Below are 21,402 nucleotides of genomic sequence, written 5' to 3' on the forward strand. Positions count from 1 at the left end.
TTCTGCAGCATGACAACAACTCACAAACACACAGCCAGAGTCATGAAGAACTATCTTCAGCAACAAGAAGAACAAGGAGTCCTGCAAGAGATGATCTGGCCCTCACAGAGCCCTGATCTCAACATCATGGAGTCAGTCACACAAATAGACAGAAGACACTGAGACAGACTAAATCCACAGGAAAAACTGTGGCAAGTTCTCCAAAATGCTTTGAAACAACCTACCTGCCACGTACCTTGAAAAACTGTGTTTTAAAGGATGGTCACAACTGATTTGAATTATTTTTTTTTCTGTTTACAATTTGTATGAATTGAGGAAAAAAAACTATTAATGGCACTGTTTTTGAAAGCATCCTCACTTTTTTTAGTGCCTAAGACAATTGCACAGCAATATGTAGTATATTGATCTGGTTGGCAGTTACTAAAATCACCAAATGACCTCAAGAGAATCCTTTAGCGTGTAGGGGAAAAGTTAATACCTACAGTAATTTGTCCATAAAGAAAAAAAAATCTCAAAAAAAAAAAAATTATCTCAAGCTCCATTTACTGGCTAAAGAAGTAGCTTTAGTTGAACCTGACAGTGAGAAATTGACTTTTTCACACTGTAGAAATCAAGGTTTTCTCTGCAGACACTGGGCTGACAATACTGCACCTGCAAGTTTGATTTTAATGTCTCAAAATGTAAAATAATTCAGTTAAACTTCACGACATGTTAGTTTATTTGATTATATACAGTAATTATGTATTTGAGCATGTAATCCTAGGATTATTTTACCGAGTCATGTTATAAAATTACCATACACACTTACAGTTTCCTCTGACCTTTGTCCCTCTGAAGGAAGATTCAGAACATGCTCTTACCTTAATGACATGGTGGGATATTGCACTGCATGCATTTTTTTGTTTTACCTTGTTGTGGTTATGTAAAACTGACAAAAAAACAAAACACACATGTTGACTGCTAACCGCTGGAGAAGCTGCTTTCCCTCTGTCATTGTTACTGCGGCAGCCTGTCTGTCTCCAGGGTTGTAAATGAGTAAAGCTCAACCTGTTCAGTCAAGTACTTGCAAAATCAATTCTCCTGTGCTTTGATGGTGGCTGCATGCATTATCTTTTCAACACTCAAGTGGTAACACAACTGCAGGGTGAACTTATTGTCAAAGGGCACACATGGGTAAAAGCTGAGAAACATGATCACTGTCAACAGAGTCAGAGTACTACAAACAGACATATTCATACGGGACATGCACGCTTACTTCCCCATCCTTCATGGTCCAAGAGGTTGCCGGGACTCCTTTCTCCTCTCCATCGGGTTTTACAGAACTAGCCTACATTTGAGCAGAGCAAAGCGGTAAAAGCCGAAGAGAACCAAGAGGGCATGAAGCCTCTCTTTCTCCTCAACTCAAAGATCAGTAGGCTGGTAGGCATCAATGAATTGAGCTGTTAGTAGCATTGTACTTATTCAGCTTGGGGGAAAACGTTTAAATATCTCAGCCAAATGTTAGACACATCATTGGGTCTACAGAGGTAACCTGCGCCGTTTAATAGTTATTTTCAGGATCAAAATGGTTAGTTGATAAAAGTGTGATCTCCTCAGCTTGTATTACATTAGATCTGTTCTGCATGTTAGATTCGCCAACATTTTTTCTGAATTAAACATTTCAGCATTACTCAGGCTTTCAAGTTCATTTTTGATAGTGAATGAGACATTGCCTTCTCGTGAAACCTCAGATTTCAGACCTTACCTACTGCATTCTGGGCAGATGGCACATGTTAGACGATGGGTGTGTAGCTGATCAGCCTATTTGCCTGTTTTACCTTCTCTCCCTTGGTCCAGACCACTGTGGGAGCAGGATCTCCAGTGATCGGGACGTCCAGACGCAGTTTGTTGCCAGCCACCACCACGATGGTTGAGTCGGCAGTACGACCCATACAGTCCAGGTGGATCTTAGGAGGATCTTAGAAATTGATGATAGACATGGTGAAAATGGACCGAGCCTCGCATCGTCTTTAATCTGCACACTGAAAGAGAATAAGTTTGCGATACCTTGGCGCGGCACATAATCGATCTTCACCTCTAGGAGCACAAGAGAAAAAAAAAGAAAGTGAGAAATTGTTTAAATATAATTTAGCTTGTGTGTGGTAATGAATGCATGAAAAGAGTAAATATTACCCAAGAAATTGAGTTTGGCGGAAAGGTTGAAAGCGTAGCCATCTGGCACAAAAGTATAGTCCCCCTCGTCCTCTGGTTTGACATCATCAATGGTCAGTTTGTGGATCCTAAAAAAGATCGAAAGTTTACTTCATAGTCTTATGGGATACAGTATATGCAACACATTGAATGCATCCATAAAAGTGTCCTCACCTGCCAATATGTGTGATATTCACTCTGTCATCGGCCTTGACTTCTACGCCATTCTTATACCAGGTTCCCCTCACGTTCTCATCTGACACCTCACACTTGAAAACTGCCTGGTCCTTCGCTTTCACTGTGAGGTCTGCAATGCTCTGGTAGACCTCCAGGTCTTTCTCTACGCAGTCAGAAAAAAAGCACACACACAAACACACACACACACACACACAAACAGGCTCAGAGTGCAGACAGAGGAAACAATGGAGGCCATCATACTTCAGAGGAGGTGCTACTTTATGAGACAACGGAATAAGATGCACTAATAAGATAATGTGAGAGGATAATGAGATTAAAAGAAATAGATGCAGCTATTGTATGTGGGGATAATATGGTAATAATATGTTCAAGTGTGAGGTGTTCATTATCTTTGTGCAGCCTTTGTGTGTTGTATCATAGCAACAGACACAAAGGGGGATAGTTAATTGGATTTATGGTAGAAAATGAAGTGGGAGGATATGAAGACCAGATGCAGGAGCTTGAGGCTGATACTGTATATCACAAGAAATAATGTACATGGGAGCTATTGAAGTTATCCCAAAGAAACTGTTATCTGGGCGAGATAACTCACACCAAGCTCCTCGTAAAGGTTACAGGAGTTTCATGTCAGCTCGCCACGTCAGCCTGGGAGGGCGAATAACGTGGGAATGGCATTATAATGGGAGTTCGGTGTTGATCCCTGCTGCGCGATGGCAGCTGGTAATTCTTGGCAGGGTTGGTGTTCGATTAACAAGCCAAACAAACATAACAGGACTGAGAGCAGAAAAAAATAAAAAGACTGGGTTTAAATCTACACACAACAACCCCTGGGAGACACACACATGTGCATGAATATATATATATGCAAAAGTAAAAGTATATATATTCAATATGTAGCCAGGACTAAATTATTTCTTCTACAAAAAAACACAGGAGGTCAAACTAATCTATAATGAAACACTGATGGCTGTAATGTAGGTTTTTTGGTTCATAATGAATACTGAGCTAAGATTAAAGGATTATTGGGTGGTAAAAAAAAAAAAGCGGGTGAAACTCGCTGAGGTTTTTATTTTGCCTACGTCCGTGTACTGACGAGTTTGAACCGTCACCATCCACCGTTTTAAGATCACCTGTGGATTCAAATAAAGACTTCTAAGCATATTTATCGAACTTAAATCTTCACTTACAAAATATCCCATGTCTTAAATACACACACAAAAAAAAAACACCATATTATTTGAAAAGAAATTCCACCTTAGAATCACACTTACAAAATTCTGAGGCTGCAGATCTTTCATCAACATCATCAGGCTGTTGAGACTTGGTACTAGAGGAAAATCTATCATCTAGTAATGAAACATACTTTTAAACCACAACTTGCTCTTTATATGATTTTTTACTGTCATGGAAAATTTGTGCCTGAGATATTGAAGATTTTTGAAGCAAAACGCAAAATGAGGTTGCTGCAACTGTGACTGAGTGAGTATCATGGGAATGTAGCATTTTAACTGTCAACGTGGTGTGTGGTAGTTTTTGTCATAAACTATATTGAAATTGAAATTTTTCTTTCAGTTACACATGATGATATAGCTGCTACTGAATGAGAATGTGTGACAAAGAAACATTAAATCAACACAACAAAATGACAACACAGCAAACAAAGACCAGAGAGAGAGAGAGAGAGAGAGAGAGACCAGGTTGCTTGTGCAGACCTGTGCCCTTCAGGTGAAATATTGTCCAAGTCTTCTAACTTTAGCTGGTATGCTGGAATCCCTGCAGTAACCTTGGCAGAATGATGCGACCAATGGCAAGAGCCATTATATCCCAAGGATAGACCGCATGCCAGGAGTGGCAAAGCCACGTGACTATTGGTAGGGTATGAGAATGAGCACTTGGAGTATTCATCACTGACAAAAAGAGGTTCATACTCATACTGTACTCACAGTCCTCAGCACACAGCACGACTGACACTCACCCTGCACCATGAGCTCAGCCATCGACTCGCCGCCATTTGTTTTAACCTTGTAGTGGCCGCAGTCTTCTTTCGTGGCCTCATTAATGATCAGAATATGTTTGCAGCCGTCTTTCTTGAAGCGGTACTTGAAAGACTCATCTCTTGTCAGTTCCACACCGTCTTTCTCCCTGCACAGAAATTCACACAGCAACCAAAGTGATTGCGATTAAAAGTATCATACTGTAATTAAACTTTAGGACCGGGATTCAAGAGCTGGTCAAAAACATCATATGGCATGAATCCAAGCTCCAAAGTCCTCTTACTATTTTTGGAGCTTTCAACCACATCTCACATTGTTACATATACGACCACTCGTTTTCACATGACCGAAAGTTCACATTTAGGTCACATGATGACAACTGAGCCAGCTCGATTTACTGAATGAAGATTGTGAGACGTTGTTGAAAGCTTTGAAAACAAGTGGTAAGTGACCTTTGAGCTGAGAATAGATTACCATACACTGTCCCCAGAGATCAAGAATGAACATCCATGCACAGGCTAATTTAACCAAAAAGTTTTATAAAGGTTAGTAATCAGATTTATGACTGATAGGGTGCACGGATCTTTGTGGTTTCTTCAAGTCCAAATGAACCTCTAAGCTTCATCAAAAGCGATTTTTCTCTTTTGTATTTTGATCTTTGGCCTCTTGTTCCAAAGAAAAGGATTTTGGACTCATGTAAAAGCCCACACACATTTGCAGCAAATTTCTCCTTCAGATAAAGGTCACATGGAACATACTAAAATGCTGATGTGACCTTTTCATTGAGGTGATAATTTACAGCTCGCAGCAATACTTCAGTCTGTCACAGAGGTCTGGCATCTGTCTGTGGACATGACAAACTCAAATGCCATCTGCTGGGTGCCTGAGCAACAAACACTGTGTATGACTGACTGAAAAAGAGACTAAATTAAATCTGATTAGATTTGATTAAATGACACTTAACCTGGGAGCTTCTTCAATCCACCCATGGCTGATTGATTTTATTTATTAATGCTTATTGCTTTAGAAACTGAATGGTTTTTGGGGACTCGGCTGGAATTTGATTTGTACGGGTAGTTTTAAGTTGTAATAGTTTTTGATGATTACTTTTTAAGATTTATGATCCAAGGGCATGAAATTTCCATTACGAAAAGACAGCTGGTTTGTGAGGTTAAAGAAAAATGTCTAACCATTTAACATTGGCTCCTTCCTCTGAGACTTCGCACTCCAACTCCACCCGCTCACCCTTCATGACCATCTGATCCTCCAGATTCTTCACAATCAGGACAGGAGGCTCTGCAGAAAACAGATAAGAAAGAGAGACTCGACTGAAACTCTTAATCTTGCAAATGTGCATCCTCTGGATTGTTTCCTCTAAACCTTAATTACCTTTAACAAAGAGCTCAGTGGTGCATTTCTCCTCCCCCACCACACAGCAGTATGCAGCATCATCTGCCAAGGAGCAGTGGTTGATGGTGAGGTAGCGCATGTTGCCAACACTCTCGAATATGTACCTTGACAAAGGACAGGATGATTTTCACACACTGACGGCACTGTTTCAATCTATTTAACACTTTGACTACATATTATTTTTCAGAAAACTGAACTCTCAACAACTAAAAGAAAATGTTTTTGTTTCTGTTATGACACTTACTTGCTAGTGATGTAATGAAAGGAGCAGGTAGGGAATTCATGAAAGAGGTTAGAGAGAAAAATTAAAAACAATTATTAACACAGTTGCATGACAATGTACAGGTACAGCATGTTGAGGTGAATTCAAACCTTCCAGTTGGTTGAATTTCCTTCCCGTTCTTCAGCCATTTCACATCAACATCTGGATTGGCGACCTGAACAGCTAGTTTTATTTTTTGCCCCTTTGTCACTTGGTAGGCAGGATCCATCTTTTTGAGGAAAGCTGCGTTTCAGAGTGTACATACAACACGATGATCACTCACAGCTTATTTACATTTTGTTAGGATTAGACCAAAGTCACAAAGTCTGCATTCAAACCTTGGCTTTTTTTCTCTTCCTTCTTCATCTTCTTCAGTCTCTTCAGCATGCCTCTCAGGTCGGTAATGCCATACTGAAAAGCGATCTTCTCGTACTCTGAAGCAGGAGCGTGGCTGAGAATCTCCCACACGTCCACGTCAGGCTCTGTGCTCACCTGCACAACTCTGATACATGTAAACCAGAGGAAGATGTTAAAACTAGTTATTTAGCTCAGTTTGCGAGTTACATTATGAATATAGAGCAAAGGAAGTAGGCTGTAACAGAGATACATTAACACCAACATTTTGGTAACACCTCACTAACAGATTAGCAATTTATTTTATTCACAACTAATTCACAATTAACTATCAATGAACTAACAAGCGAGTGATGATGATCAACCTCATACATTGTTTACTAATTTACAGCAAATAAATGAAGTCAGTAGGTTGAAAACGTAGATTATAATTGTGCGTAAAACGGGGGGGGGGGTTAATATTTATAGACTGAATCTTTGTATATCATTAAAAATCTCTTTACTAGTTTAAGCAAAGATTAAATGCTCATTGTGTTTATATGCAAATACAGATTATTCACAGGGCCGATTGGACCAGTGTCCTGGGACCTCCGACCTCTAGGGGGCCTCCAAACCCCCAGTAACTGTAGCCCTACCCTGGCTTTTTTTTTTCTTTTTTTTTGTTGTTGATAAAATCACATAAATTAGTTGAGTGTGTGTATGTTGAAATACGAACGAACGAATGCAGAGTTACTTTCTTTGCAAATAAAAATATTATGATTGGTTTGCTGGATGTATCTGTAGCATGATGATGACGAGTCAGGTCAAAGGTCAAATTGTGACCGTGGGATTTTAACTACCGCCGGTTGGTTGCGAACTGAAATTCGGACAAAGATACAATCTATCTCGACTTTTTTTAAGTCATCTACTAGCTTGCTAGCATTAACAAAGAGCCTGGAGAGGATGCTAACGATGCTACGTCGCAGAGGCGGTGGACAGTAACCAGGCAACAGCCACTGACATTAGTTCAGCTCAACATCCCCATGAAACGGGGACAGAGAGCCACAGTCCAGCGACAGACACCTGTTCAACTGCCCCACCCTCATCTCCACCTGAGTAGGTTACCAGTTTATCAGCCCCACGATTGATTACTTTCTACCTGTTTTACCACATTGTGAGAATTAAAAATGAACTGAGAACAACACTAAGGCAACAACGCTAGAACTCTGGCAACTACTGGCAACAGAGTAGGAAGTCGTCAGAGACCTGGACTTTAATGATGTAGTGCAGGAGTTTTCGAGGAGAAAGGCCAAAAAGAAGACTGTCCAATGAGGTAGGCTTTCTCTCATATTATTATAGAGTATCCTTATTTAATGTATATGTTCTTGTCTCCACCATGTTGTATTAATACAATGAGAAGTAGTTGTCATTGGTTGGTTTTCGAAAAAACTACTTAGATCTACTTGTAGATCTACCTAAGCAGAGCAGTCTCTTTCGCTCTCTCTCTCTCTCTCTCTCTCTCTGTCTCGCTGTCTTTGTCTCTGTCTCTGTCTCTCTCTCTCTCTCTCTCTCTCTGTCTCTCTCTGTCCCTCTTTCTGGGTGTGTGTGATGGAAGAATCTGAATCATAGCACTGTTATGGTGGAGGTGCAGCAGTATGTGCTTGTGTATGCCATTCAGCTATTGTTGCTGTTGGTTCAGGAAAGTTTTGTCTAATCATGTATTGTAAATCCTGTATGATAAAATATATCTACAGGTGTTGATATTGTCCTTCAGGTTGTGACCATAGGCTGAAGACTATCAGTGTAAATCCTGTACAACCTACAGGTGTTTCCAATAGATAGTAGTCTCCACTGATGTGGGAGGGGGGTGGCGGCTCAGGGCTCAGGGGGCTCCAAGATTTTGTGCACAGGGGCCTCTGGATTCTTAATTTCCAAGATTTTGTTGTTTTGTTTCACCAGCGTCTAAAATGTATCCAAATTTTTCTAGTTGTGAGCTGAGAATTGTGGGAGAAAAGTACACTAAAAAAATCAACCATTTAGTACGCATGCTGCCGTATGTGAGAATACTTCTTGTTACTTTTCTAGTGTGAAGACACTACATATTAAACACCTGCTTAGCAACAGTCTTCCCCTTCTTCCTGCTCTCTCTGTCCCTTTTTAGCACACCTGTCCACTAAGTGCCCTCAGTGACTTTTCTTTCTCAGCCAATCATGTGATCGCTGATTGCATTTGTAAGTAGCCATATGCCTGCAGACTCCGCCCATCAACTCATTAGCTCATCAGTACAGTCTATGTAGTTTTTGTAAATGCTCCTCTTGTTTATTTAACTGTTTACGAGTACTGTAAACACCTTGTTACCTGGATAGTGAGATATTAATAGTATTTTGTTAAATGACTGATCTGTGCACATATGATTAAGTATTTCCTACAATATACCTTATGCTATATATTTGCAAACAATGTATTTTTGTTGTTGATCATCAGATAATAGTTGTCAAGTCTAACAATTATTTCAATATCATTATGAAATGATACAGTCAAATGTTCATTGTTTTCAAGTAAATAACTTAAAATAACAGAATCAACAAAAAGTTTCCCTGTGACATCCAGACAGCATGTCAGCATTTTCTTACCGATTTGAGGATTTTATGAAACTGCTGCTCATTCAGAGGTAGAACCCAAGAGGCAAATATGGCAAAACAAACCAGACAGGTTAAAACACAGCAGAAGCAACACAACCAGCATATTAGAAATATGCTATTAAAACAAATTAAATATTGTAACGATAGTAAAACTGCAATAAAGCAAGTCTTCGGCAATAAAGACAAAATAATGTAAGTTAAAATGATATACTAACTTCATGCTGTGCTTGGAGTTTGTCAATTTTCTTGTGCACAGGGGACAATAAGTATGTGGTTGTGGTGTGTGATACACAGAAGGGATTTGTGATGTGTTGGAAGGGGAGGAAAGACTACAAAGTGTCACTGAAAGAGAGGGATGACTCATCAGGTGAATTGATGATAATGAATCCCTATGGCCTTACACAAAATGTCAGGGAAAACCAGAAATACTATGTAAAGGGAAGAAAAAACAGTAGAAACTCTGTTTCTGATAGGTATCAAAGAAGTGTTGTACATTGTATACTGTAGTATGAGTGAGAAGGCATTCAAGATTGAAAATGCAGTATTAGTAATCACAGGATTAGGATCAGTGTAACAATAAAAGTGAGATAAATTAGGGCAACTACCCCAAAAGATGAGGACTTAAATAGCTGTATGTGTGGATATGTCAATATGGTAGCGCAATGTATTTTCACTAGCAGAGAATTGAAATGCTTTGAAGAGCCAACCCCATTTTCAATTTAAAATCCTTAGAACAGGGAGCATCATATCACCCTAATTTATCCTTGTGCATTGTGTGTTAGTGTTCAGGCTTATTTGCATGCAGTAAGTGTTATTAGGTGATCATTCATTTTAGTTTGCAGAAGTGCAGAAGTTGCTTACTCTCTGAAGATGCAGGATGACCCAGAAAGAATGAGAATGACAGAGTTTTATTATAAAAAGTTAAAAAAAAAAAAAGTTACCTCTTCCTGAGAGTCAACAAATTACTGTCACTATTTTGTAGTTGCTTACCTTTTTTTTAATAAGGTGCTGAAGTCCAGCTCTCCCGAGTCTTCATTTCCATCTGTGCTACTGCAGAAATATCAGTCACCAGCAACAAAACATCAACATCAATAGCCACACTAGGTTGATCTCTCCAAAGAACAGATAAATGTTAATACTTCACAGACATGGTTTGTTTTAAATAAAACAAATCCATATTCCCAGGCTTTAACACTATATTAATCTTTTTCTGTTCACTCTATAAACCAGAGGGATACTGAACTGTACAACACAAATATTCAATTACTATAATTAGAGTGAAATTAAGATAGAGAAATTGGATTGGACATAATCACTCTTTAAGACTGAAAGGAAACAAATGGGTTGACTGATAAAAGAAGTAAATATACAGGCAGGTGTTTTGCTGGAGAGACAGGTGTTGCTATGTTTGAAGGAACAGATAGATATCTTTGGGAAATACACTTATGTATTCATACCACTCTAATGTTTGTGTTGACTGTGGAACCACAGCTGGAACATTAGCTTGGCTTACCATAAACACTGGAAGTAGGGTGAAACCATGGATGAATTACCACACCTAAAAGATGGCTTCCATTCACTTGAATAAAAACTGCTCACAGAGTGCATAAGCCAAAAACTTCCAGGTTTGCTCTATATATATTCCAAGTGTCCTGTGAACAGTTTTATAGATGTCTCATTTATAATGGAGGTCTATAGGGAGAACGCTTTTCAGGCCTTCACTTTTATTGTAGTGCCATGATTGGCCACCGGGATAGACAGCAAGGCAGAATGGCGGCACTGTATCCAGCTCTGTTAATACATGGATGAAACAGCTAGCTTGGCTCTCTCCAAAGTTAAAACCCGCACCAGGACCTCTGACTAACACATTACATCTCATATCAACAAGTTGTTTATGGGAAGTTATGAGCTGTAACTACAGCCTAGCTCTCACAATACCTTGCTGTCACAATGCAGATGAAGTTGCAAGGCAAATATGGTCTCAATGGTCGCAATCTTTTTTTCTAACTCTCGGGGGGAAAAAAACGTGAATAAGTGTATTTCGCAAAAAGTTAAACTATTCCTTTAAACCATGAGCAGCAGCAGCAGTTGTCCAAGCAAGAACAAGACAAAACACTCAAGGTTAAAGAAACCGACCGTCACTAAATAGGACCTGCTTGACTAAACACAAGGGCATTGATATGACTGGGTGCTTGTCTCCTGCTTCTAATCTGAGAGCAGGATTAGAAGGTGAGTCTCTGGTTTATGAGGTGAAGTTACAACACACCACAGCTGCATTTCCTTTATATGGCAACCCTGTGGAAGAGCGCGGCTCGCACTTTCAGTACGATCAAACCGCCATCAAAGCTCACTCTGTGGGGTGGCTGTTTGTGCAGCTGGCTTTGCTGTTTTGATTTAGACCCAGGAGGAGATCAGAGAGAGCTGACGGCTGCAACGAGTGGATGTTGCATAAGAGATTAATAAACCAAATCTCTACATATTGAGAGTCAAAGGTTAACACAATCACTGCTACTATAATTAGCAACTACAACCAGGATTTTGAATTTGACCCATCCATCTCTGTTTAGCTCTCTCATGGTCTTCCTGCTGTGGTTACTCTCTCAAACTCAGCAGATCAGAGGCTGCACCATCCACAACACTGGTTCTGTTTCACTCGAAGGCAGAGAAGAAACAGTCCACAGGAGAGAGAACCAGTCTCTGATCCTGGTCCTGATTTCTCTGTTCTTTGAGAATCAGAGTTCTCAGAGTTTGAATTCCAGCCTCCATTGTTGCAACAAACCCCTTTACTACCTTGTTGATGGTCCACTTCTCTTCTTATCGGCTTCACTCCTGATAGGTTAGCATTTCCAGAGTTATTTTTTTAAAAACATGTTAATACTCCAGTACTGTGTTTGTGCTTTTTTTTTCTTGTTTTAATCTCTTAAATCCTTTCCAACCATTAATATAAATTCTGACCTAGTGTTAATTAGGTCTAACAACAAGCTAATTGGTAAAATTCCTTATTATTCCTTATCAACTATGCTATGAACAAAAGTTGTTCAGAAGTTATTTATGTGGCTTGTTATGCTGATTACCGAAAAGACACTGATTTTCATCACTGCAACACATATGACTAATTAATTCCTCTTCATCCCCTTGACCTCTAAATGATCTTGGATTTCTTTTAGAATTTGTCCATATTTTACATGGAACTAGAAGTTACAACACACACCAAAATGCAAAGTAAAAAGCCCCAGATGCTGCATAAAATGAGATTTAAATGCGTCCAAACTATAATGAATATATTCATACTGTAGTCAAGTGAATGTTCCCCACAGACAGCAGGAGATAGCAATTCTATTCTCATTTTAATTTGGTGTCAAATTACATTTCATAATGAATCATAGACTTCACTTTAAATTAATTTTAGATTAGGAGAATTAAAAGATGACCAAGGCTTGAAAAGTAAAAGAAAAAAATCTGATGAGGCATTAGAACAGAAATATTGATGCTTTTTATATCCATTTCATATAAAATCATTCAGTACCTAATCATTCCTTCTCAGCATGGTATCATAAGGTCTTTAATCAAAAATGAGTGATTCGCACCATTTATGAATGTTTGTGGTGTGGGCTTTTTAGTGTAATAAGTTACAAATTGAATCTGGCTTGTATAATCCCTATAAAGAGAGGAAACACAGAGGCTGTGCGATACTGTTGAAGAAATGTGCAGGTGATCCAGCAGTCAAGCTCTCAGTGAGCAGTTATACGACTTCACCTTCACCTTAAAGTGACCTAAAGTTTTACCTGAGTATGTGAGAGTACTGTATTAACTGGTAATAGCAATAAAGGAGGTTCAGCATACATTAAATTTAAATTTAGTGTGACCATTTTTTTGTATTAAATTTGAATTTTGTATTTTCTGCAAAGTATTAAAGTCTTATAAAAACTCACGTGCGCCTGAAGGCTGCTCTTATGTCAAAGCCTTCTGCAGCTCTTGCCTCTGAAATGCAGAGCAGGATTCAAAGTCATTGTGACACAAGACAATCATGTTAGTGACTAATCTGATGGTATAATAAACAATAATAATTGGTGACACAAAATAAAAAAAATACAAAGTGCTCACCATGCACAGTCAAGTCAAAATTACAGCTGTCAAACTTGTCCCTGGATGAAACCTCACATCTGTATGCTCCAGCAAAGTTAGGCTTGGCAGCCATGATCTGCATCTCAAACGTGTAGATCTGCAACCACATGCATGAGGAAAGATGTGAAAGGGACTAAATTACATGACAGAGTGAGACTGACATCTTTGATTTTACACCGTAACCTATAAGCTACATATATGCTTCATATGTATAACATTGTTAGTCAGCCTCAGATTGTGTGCCATTAATTTTCCCTCCCTGCTTACTTCCTTTTGATTTGTCTTATTCTGAAAGGAAATTTGTCCGGTGCATCTCTTTGCCACAACATAACCCTCAAGGTAGCGTGCATGTAGTTCAACATGTTATGGTGTTGAGTGAGGAAAGACCTTACCCAACTGAGTGTGAGAAGGTCAGGACTTGCGCAACACTTTTGTTGCCTCAAAGTAAAATGTTACATGTTGCATTTTTAAGCTCATTTTAATGAAACGCACTGTATGTACCATGGGAGGCTGCTCACATGCTCATTAAAAGAAAGAATAGATCAAATAATTGACCGATGTCAAAATCCGGAAAATTTATGCTTTAGCTGCTTTTCCTGTTTTAGTGTCTGCAGCATTGCAGTACCTTCGTGTTGCGGTCATACGTCTCCTTTAGCTGCAGGTGTTTTCCAGACTTGCTGGCGAGGTCCATCCATTTCCCTTTGAACCACTTGATGGTGGGTTTCTTCAGCAGCGATTCAGCGTTGACTTTGGCCACAAACGTGATGTTTTCACCTGCACAAGAGAGCAGGTTGTTTTGTGTTTTAACACATTATCCCTTAGATTCTTGTTCTCCAACGCAGCTTTGACTTTTTGTTGTTATTTTAATTTTATTTTGTGATGAATTTCTACAAAATAACAGCCATTTTTTAGAGTAGCTTATATTTTATATATTTACTTTCATGTTTTATATCTTTATACATATAAATATCCAATTATTTAATTTCATTTATCCATTAACGCTTGAATTAAGGATGAACATAGCTGTTTGGCAAGCACCAATTTTAGTATTTCATGTTATATTTTCACATGAAGTGAAATACAATAATAAAATATTGATATAGCTGATGTATGAAAATGATTGTAACAGGCTTTAGTTTAATCTTTTAAAAGTTTTTTTCTTTATTTCAAATCTTATTCGCACTTATACATATTCTAGCATTCCCCCAACATGGTGTAGTTGTTCTGAGAGAGATCATAATCCTGTTTAATGGTATATAGTGTGAAGCCACTCACCTACAGTGACTTCTCCAGTCTGGGGTTTCTCTGTGAAGAGTCCAGTCAGATCCTGTCTGGTGTCTGGAGGCTGTGCCTCTGAAAATCAATGGGGTCAAGGCACACAACATGAAATTGAGGGGTTAAAGTCAAACAATGTCTTATCCCAAAGCGTATTAGAAATCAGAGTAGGCAATGAAACCCATTCAGTAGGCTAATATTGAAACCATCATGTCATGACCTTGGAGCTATAAAGGTTTCATATGTATTCAGGGATATTGGCCACTGAATTCATACTCTTGACCACAAGAATATGAATTCAGTGGCCAATATCCCAATCGTTTGAACTTAACAAAATAGCACTTAGCTTAAAATGCTGAAATTGGCTCAGAATCACTGAAGTACTACAATGATGTATGATAAAAATTTATGTTGTGAATTCAAAGAAATTTGATGAAAATTCTGCCTGACTCTTTTGAGATTTTCCAGCAGGTGATTCAAAATCAGGGGCTTGTAAGACACTTTTTACGCTACTTACAGAGGCAACATATGGTACTGTATCCATATCTGTCAAAACATAGAAAAATATGTGCTATAAACTGGCAACTTAGTCCATCGCCTTGTATGTAAGCATGTGTTGTAATGTGCATTTATGTGGCACATCAAAAACACAGGGATGCTTTTGACATTTTTAGGAAAAGCTTAACTCAAGGATCATGATGGAGTAGGGAGCATGATGTACTGAACAAAGGAGTAAATGAGTGATTGAATTGTGAATAAATGTTGGGAGTGTGTAACTCACCCTCAGCTGGAGGAGCAGCATGTGCTGGGGCAGCGGTCTCTTCCCCTGTGGGTGCTGCTGCAGGTGGAGCCGGGGCCGGTTGTGGTTCTACACTGGACTCCCCAGGTCCATCAGTAGGGGCTTTAGCTGGAGCTTCTGAGTTACCATCACCACAGAGATAACAAGGCACAAGTGAGAAATACAGTACAATGACAAATAATGGGTCTTCTAACAAGTTATCAGCTCCAAGAGCAAGTGTCCAACCTGGCTTACTTAATTTATATTTGTTGGGCAAATATAAATTAAGATTTGACTCAGGAAATTGTGTGTAAAAAGCCGATTTGTTTAGAAAATGTATTTTGCTGTTTTGTTCTGTTCTGAATATTCTGTGTACCAAGACACATAATAAATGTAAAATGTTGACATTTGAGCCATTTCATCTATTTCACATTCTTCTAAACACTGTTTCGTCACTGCCAAACATTTATCTCCCAAATATTGCTCATGTCTTATCATCTCTGAATGGGCGAATGATTTTCCATTTGTTATCAGCTGCCTCTCATGCCTATCCTGAGCGCCAGTCAAGTGGTGGTTACTCATGAGGAAATCATGCGCTGGTGTGTGGGTCAAGGTCACCGTGCAGGCAGAGTAAGAGTGGCTATGATATGAGCCACAGACAGCTGTGGGAAGTCGTTCGTCGCACACCGGGCCGATTAGTCTGCTGCCTTTCTTCAAGATTTGTTTCTGCTTTATCAAATCCAAACAAACGACCTCAGCAGGTCACACTGACAGACTAATGGCACAAATGTTGCTCTGTGACACACTTGAGCACACAGTCATTGTAGCAAACAACACAGTGCTCTATAGATTTGTAAAGTGCTGGACAAAATGATTGTGATGAAACCAGTGATAAGACATGCTCACAGCCTTAAAGGAATAGTTTGATTTTTATGGAAATATGCTTATTTGCTTTCTTACCGAGAATTAGATGAGAGGATTGATACCACGCTAATGGCGGTATGGTAAATATGAAGCTCCAGCCAGCACACAGTTAGCTTAACATAAAGACTGGAAACAGGGAAAACAGGTAGCCTGCTTTTTTTTCCACATGTAACAAAATCTACCTTCCAGCGCCTCTACTCACCAACTAATACGTCTTAAAGAAGGGACCTTTGTTAAATGAGTCAAATAAATACCTGCTATTTGTAACTCCAAGTTGCCTGCTGCCAAGGACAGATTAAGAGACCAGTGGTCCCTGGACACAGGCATGTAAAAGACCACTCCTACATAGAAGCAAGGCCCCCAGACTGAAAGCGGCTGTATCATTTGTGGTCGTTTGATTGACTTTTTACTTCATACAGAGGATCTGGTCAGAGCAGGAAGTAGAAGGTTTAAAAGTCGTAATAGAAACATGGATTATTTGACCTTGTTTGAAGGTCCAGGTGTCTTTTTATTGAGATTGATTGATACTGATTGTTTTCCCCCTGTTTCCAGTCTTTATGCTAAGCTAAGATAACTGTCTCCTGACTGTAGCTTCACATTTACCATACAGACATGAGAGTGGTATCAATCTTCATATTTAACTCTTGGCAAGAAAGTGAATAAACATATTATTCAAAATCTTGAAGTACTCCTTTAAGAGCAAACATTTCTCAAAGCTATATCACACAAAGCTGTTTCAGAGATTTGGTTTGGAGCAGCTGTCAGAGGGTGCAGAATGTGTGTCAATGTGCAGAAACATCAAGTGCATGCAGTGCATCAACTATTTACTGGCTCAGTGGTTTTCTGCATTGAGTGCTCTGTTTTGCTTTGAGCTCTGTGTTGACTATACAGCCCGGAGGTGAGTGAGCAGACACACAGCTGCAGCATCAAAGTCTCCCACCTGGCTTGGCTACGACCTTCAGCTCAAACTTGACCTTTGACCCCCCAGCAATCACCGCATAGACATTGGCATCTTCCTTGGTTATAGCTTTTATAGTGAGGGAGTGCTTGTTTCCATCGGCTGTGATCACGTATTTGTTGCCACCGGCAATGTCCTTTGAGTTGCACTGCCATTTTACTTTAGCTTCAGGCTTCTCAGTCTCTGCTTCAAAGACCACAGAGGACCCCTCCTCTGCCTCCTGAGTCTTTGGTTTCTTGATAAATGCTGAAACTGAAGAGGGGGGGTGGGTTCAAAATAAAACGTAAACCCTTTGAAGTGTCTGCTAGACTTTTTTTTAGACAATTAAGAGAAAACACAGATACTATAATTGTCTCACTGAGTGTTCATTGATGAGAATTTTATCAAAATGTGAGAAAATCAAGTAACTCTTTGCACTTTGAGTGTTTTTTTTAAGTGAAATAACAGACCTAAAATACTGTTCATGTTGTCTTTGTTTCATTGGAAAATTGGTTTCATTAAAAAAACAAAACACATGCAAAAAGAACAACACATACAGTATACTGTACCACATTACAGTGTTAAACACAGAGGGAAGGAAGGGGTGGGGCATTCATAGTTTGACAAAAGGAGAAGAAGGCTTATGAGCTGAGTGGAGCTGCTCATATCTACGAATTTACCTTTTCCTACTCCACGCAGAATGTCTCAAAGCATGAATGTCTTGCTTCATAATAAGTCGTGTTTGTGCATTCTTGGGGTAGCCTACTCTTACAGTCTTTGGAAATACCACAGAATACTGCATTCTGAACCACACAGTTTGAGCCTCATTTGGGAAGTCATGAAATAGTTAATCTAAACACGGTTATTCAACATAAACACCAATTTATCAGCATCATTACACATTTAAAGATGTTCCTAAGGATGCCAACTAAATTCTGGTGTCATTGTAGAGTGTGCTTGAGTTCATAATGTGATCTCTCAAGCCGGTTTGTAATTATGTTGAAACGTTCTTGTACTGCCTGAGAATTAGTGGCGGATTAAGAATACACTTAAGTAAAAGTAAAAGTCCTTAACTTAACAATGTGGAACTAATCATACGTGATTCATATATGACATGGTAGTTTAATCCACAACTGTGCATTATACCTTATAAGATGATCATATGTTTTGTATATATGTAAAATATTAATCTGCAAAGTAGTGTACTGTACAGTACATCCACCGCTGCCTAAGAAGATGCTTTTCATCACAGGATGAACAATATCTGTGGCACACACATTGTAACCATCCATCCTATCTTCTTTTTGAAATTAACTTTCATTATGTAGCATTCAATCAAAACATTATCATCGCCATTATTATTATTTTTGATTGTGTTGTCGAGTAGAAGCAAACCTGATGAAAATGAGCCCAACAGCCCCAAACCAATCCAAGGATGATCAGAGACATATGTATGACAAACTGAACATAAGCATGCAGTTACACAACTAACTACACATATCAATAAAAGTAACAGTAAGAGACATGGGTAGTGACCCTAAATGGGAAAAAAAACAAACCAATACACAGTGTCTCCTGTCAGTCTAAAAAACTATTAATAGTAAGTTTTACATTCACTGTGTAAAACACCAGCTGTTGCCTCTCCTCCTTATTCTTTTGAAAATGTTATAAAATTTGCATAGCGATGTCATCCCTGGACACTTGTCATCTTTAAAAGGAATCTAAAAATAGTTGACTGTAACTGACAGCGCTGACAGTAGACCTGACTTTAACAGTAACACCATGTGTTTGGAACCATGAAATGTGGGTAGGCGTAATTCAGATGCAGGTTTGAGGCCTGTAACAGTCGAACACCGCATTACAAAACCATACAAATCAAAAAAACGCCACGTGCTGCAAGACGACCCTATGAGTTTAAATATAGGATGCATATGTACTGGACTATTAAATGAGGTTGCCAGGCTTCAGCTGCAACAGGGGCACAGGTATCATAGTCGAGGGATTAAGCTGACTCTATTTTTGTGACTCTCGAGGCACAGAAAGAATGATGTGCTCTCCGTCTGTCTGCAGCCAGTGTTCTCTATTGCTACACCATCTCTTGTCAAAATGTCAATCATTCATGCTGCTTCACCTTTCACACCTTTTTCTGATTTCATTTCAAGTGAAAAGGACTCATCTCTGTTTTAAAATCTCACCTTTGCTTAAATTCAATTTGTCATATGTTAAGTCTCACAAGTGAATGAGAAATTATGCCACATTATTTAAAATGAATGTCAATAAGTCAGTGAATTACCTGACACATGATTAACTATTGATGTCATTTTCTGTTTGCTCTTGACAAATATCTAGCTGCTATACTCTCAACGGCTTTGTTTACTAAGGTTGAGGTACAAATTTAATCGCATTAGTGTTTGATTAGTGATGGTTAAAGTTAAGGCTAATCTTAACATTAACTTAACTTGACTGTTTCATGAAATAATGTTCATTTAAGCTGAAGGTCAGTAACAGATGTTTATTTGAGGTTATTTGTTTGTCTCAATGATGTATACATTGGCTGAATATGTGTTACAGGCACAATTTATACATAAATTACTCTATTTCAACTTTCAATATTATTAAATGATAACTGGCTGGTAGGCCAAAATGCCAAAATGCAATAACACCTGGTGAGTTGTTTTTATGTAAAAATGTTTTGAATTATTTTACTGTTTTGTTAAATTGTAAATTTGTAAAATTTGTAATGTTTTATATGTTTTTTTTCTCATGAAAATGTATTACAGCAATATACAGACAACTTGACAAAGTTTACTTAGACTAGCAAAAAAAAGAATGCAGCTGAAAACATCCTGTTGATTGCAGGTTATTTATTTATAATTGATAATAATACCTCAGGCTCAAGACAGTCATAACTGTTATTGTCCTGAACAAATCCCCGACACTGAAAGTCTTAGCACACAAAAGCTGGCCACTTGGGCTGCTCTGTGTCATTTGATACATGATACGTCCTCACTCCACAAACAGCAAACAGCTATCCATTCCCACTGAAGAGAGGGAAAAAAAAAACTGTGGAAAGTCATTTGTCAAGTTGGAATCCCGTCAGGCATTTTTGGATCAGGGATGCTGGAAATGTGACAGTGTCCATTTCCAGCATCAGACGATGTTTCCACCTGGACCATGTGACGTATAACTGGGTTCCGGACGCGGCCAAGAGGGGCTTAGAGTAACTATCACACCACTGGAGAGCTCTTTGAAGTGAAGATGGATAGTTGCATGCACTATATTGTGATTTGGGCTACTGGCTATGTGAGTATTGGTACATCATATTACCAAGCAAGTTGTCCCACTGTATTAAGCCAAGGAATATATTTGAATTATATGTGTTGGAGGAACAGATCTGTACTGCTACTGCTATTGCAATGTTATGACTTTATTTTAAACTGCATTTGCCACTATCTGCAGACACAGACTTTATAGTTACTATTTATATTGGTATATTCATAGTATTTTACACAGTTTGTTTTAGTTTTTTAATGCCTAATTTGTATGTAGTAAATTTTTGTAATGCATGTAGCAATATAGATTTTTAAATTTTTGTATTACTTGTCAGTGCATTTATTCTTGTCCTCCTGCTGCTGTAACTTCAATTTCCCTGTATAAATAAAGTTTAATTTAAAACATGTGATACAATTATAGCATACAATATATTCTATATATGCTGATAAATAGCAAAAATAAGGTTTTAATTGTGACCAAATGACCAAAATTGTGACATGACCATTGATATTACACAATTCAACACAAACACAAAAACATGACACATTTTCACATTACTGTGGCAGATAGTCAAGCAGTACAGTATATGACTGTTTATCCTAAAAAGAAAATGGACAGATCTCAAGTACATGGTTTGGTTGTGGTTTATAGTTGCTTAAGAGCCAGGTGGTGGCCCAACATGGTCAAATATTTTCTCACATATTGTAATTTCACATAGTTATTTTCTTAGCGGAAGTTTCAGTTTAAGAAGAAGACTGTAAGACTGCACAAAAGAAGAAATGTTTACCACTAGATATTCTGCTGCAGCATGTTGATAACACAATTAGTGTGGTTGAAAGTTCACAATTTTCATAATATGTACTACAGACTTCTTGATAGATTACTTTGCTCCAAACAGACTTGTGGTCTGACAACAAGATTAACAGACAATGAAAAGTAGCTGAATGAGCACACTTACCTGCTTTTTTGACTGGCTCTGGCATCCTGAATGGTCTCCACTCCTCCACAGTATGACTCACTTTTCCTAAACAGTCTGCTGTCTATCTCAACCCTCTGCCTTT

General features: G+C 38.6%; 1 protein-coding gene across 2 annotated transcripts in view; it reads right to left on the reverse strand.

The window, feature by feature from the left end:
• mybpc3 (myosin binding protein C, cardiac) overlaps positions 1-21,402 on the reverse strand; it is a 33,919-nt gene extending 12,517 nt beyond the window's left edge. Inside the window, exons 1-21 of one of the 2 annotated variants that reach the window (XM_022767944.1) lie at positions 21,300-21,402; positions 17,072-17,341; positions 15,211-15,345; positions 14,430-14,507; positions 13,780-13,928; positions 13,134-13,251; positions 12,962-13,010; positions 10,020-10,079; positions 9,891-9,893; positions 9,021-9,044; positions 6,393-6,556; positions 6,165-6,297; positions 6,037-6,039; positions 5,772-5,896; positions 5,573-5,678; positions 4,364-4,530; positions 2,365-2,530; positions 2,173-2,279; positions 2,047-2,076; positions 1,818-1,957; positions 1,256-1,327 (exon numbers count right to left, since the gene is read on the reverse strand). In XM_022767944.1, the coding sequence (XP_022623665.1) occupies positions 1,256-1,327; positions 1,818-1,957; positions 2,047-2,076; positions 2,173-2,279; positions 2,365-2,530; positions 4,364-4,530; positions 5,573-5,678; positions 5,772-5,896; positions 6,037-6,039; positions 6,165-6,297; positions 6,393-6,556; positions 9,021-9,044; positions 9,891-9,893; positions 10,020-10,079; positions 12,962-13,010; positions 13,134-13,251; positions 13,780-13,928; positions 14,430-14,507; positions 15,211-15,345; positions 17,072-17,341; positions 21,300-21,324 (2,124 nt within the window). In that variant the 5' untranslated portion in view covers positions 21,325-21,402. The remainder of the gene's footprint in view (positions 1-1,255; positions 1,328-1,817; positions 1,958-2,046; positions 2,077-2,172; positions 2,280-2,364; positions 2,531-4,363; positions 4,531-5,572; positions 5,679-5,771; positions 5,897-6,036; positions 6,040-6,164; positions 6,298-6,392; positions 6,557-9,020; positions 9,045-9,890; positions 9,894-10,019; positions 10,080-12,961; positions 13,011-13,133; positions 13,252-13,779; positions 13,929-14,429; positions 14,508-15,210; positions 15,346-17,071; positions 17,342-21,299) is intronic. The other variant, XM_022767945.1, reaches the window with a different exon arrangement.

The sequence above is a fragment of the Seriola dumerili genome, unplaced genomic scaffold (assembly GCF_002260705.1).
Source record: "Seriola dumerili isolate Sdu_G_001 unplaced genomic scaffold, Sdu_1.0 BDQW01001299.1, whole genome shotgun sequence".
NCBI lineage: Eukaryota > Metazoa > Chordata > Actinopteri > Carangiformes > Carangidae > Seriola > Seriola dumerili.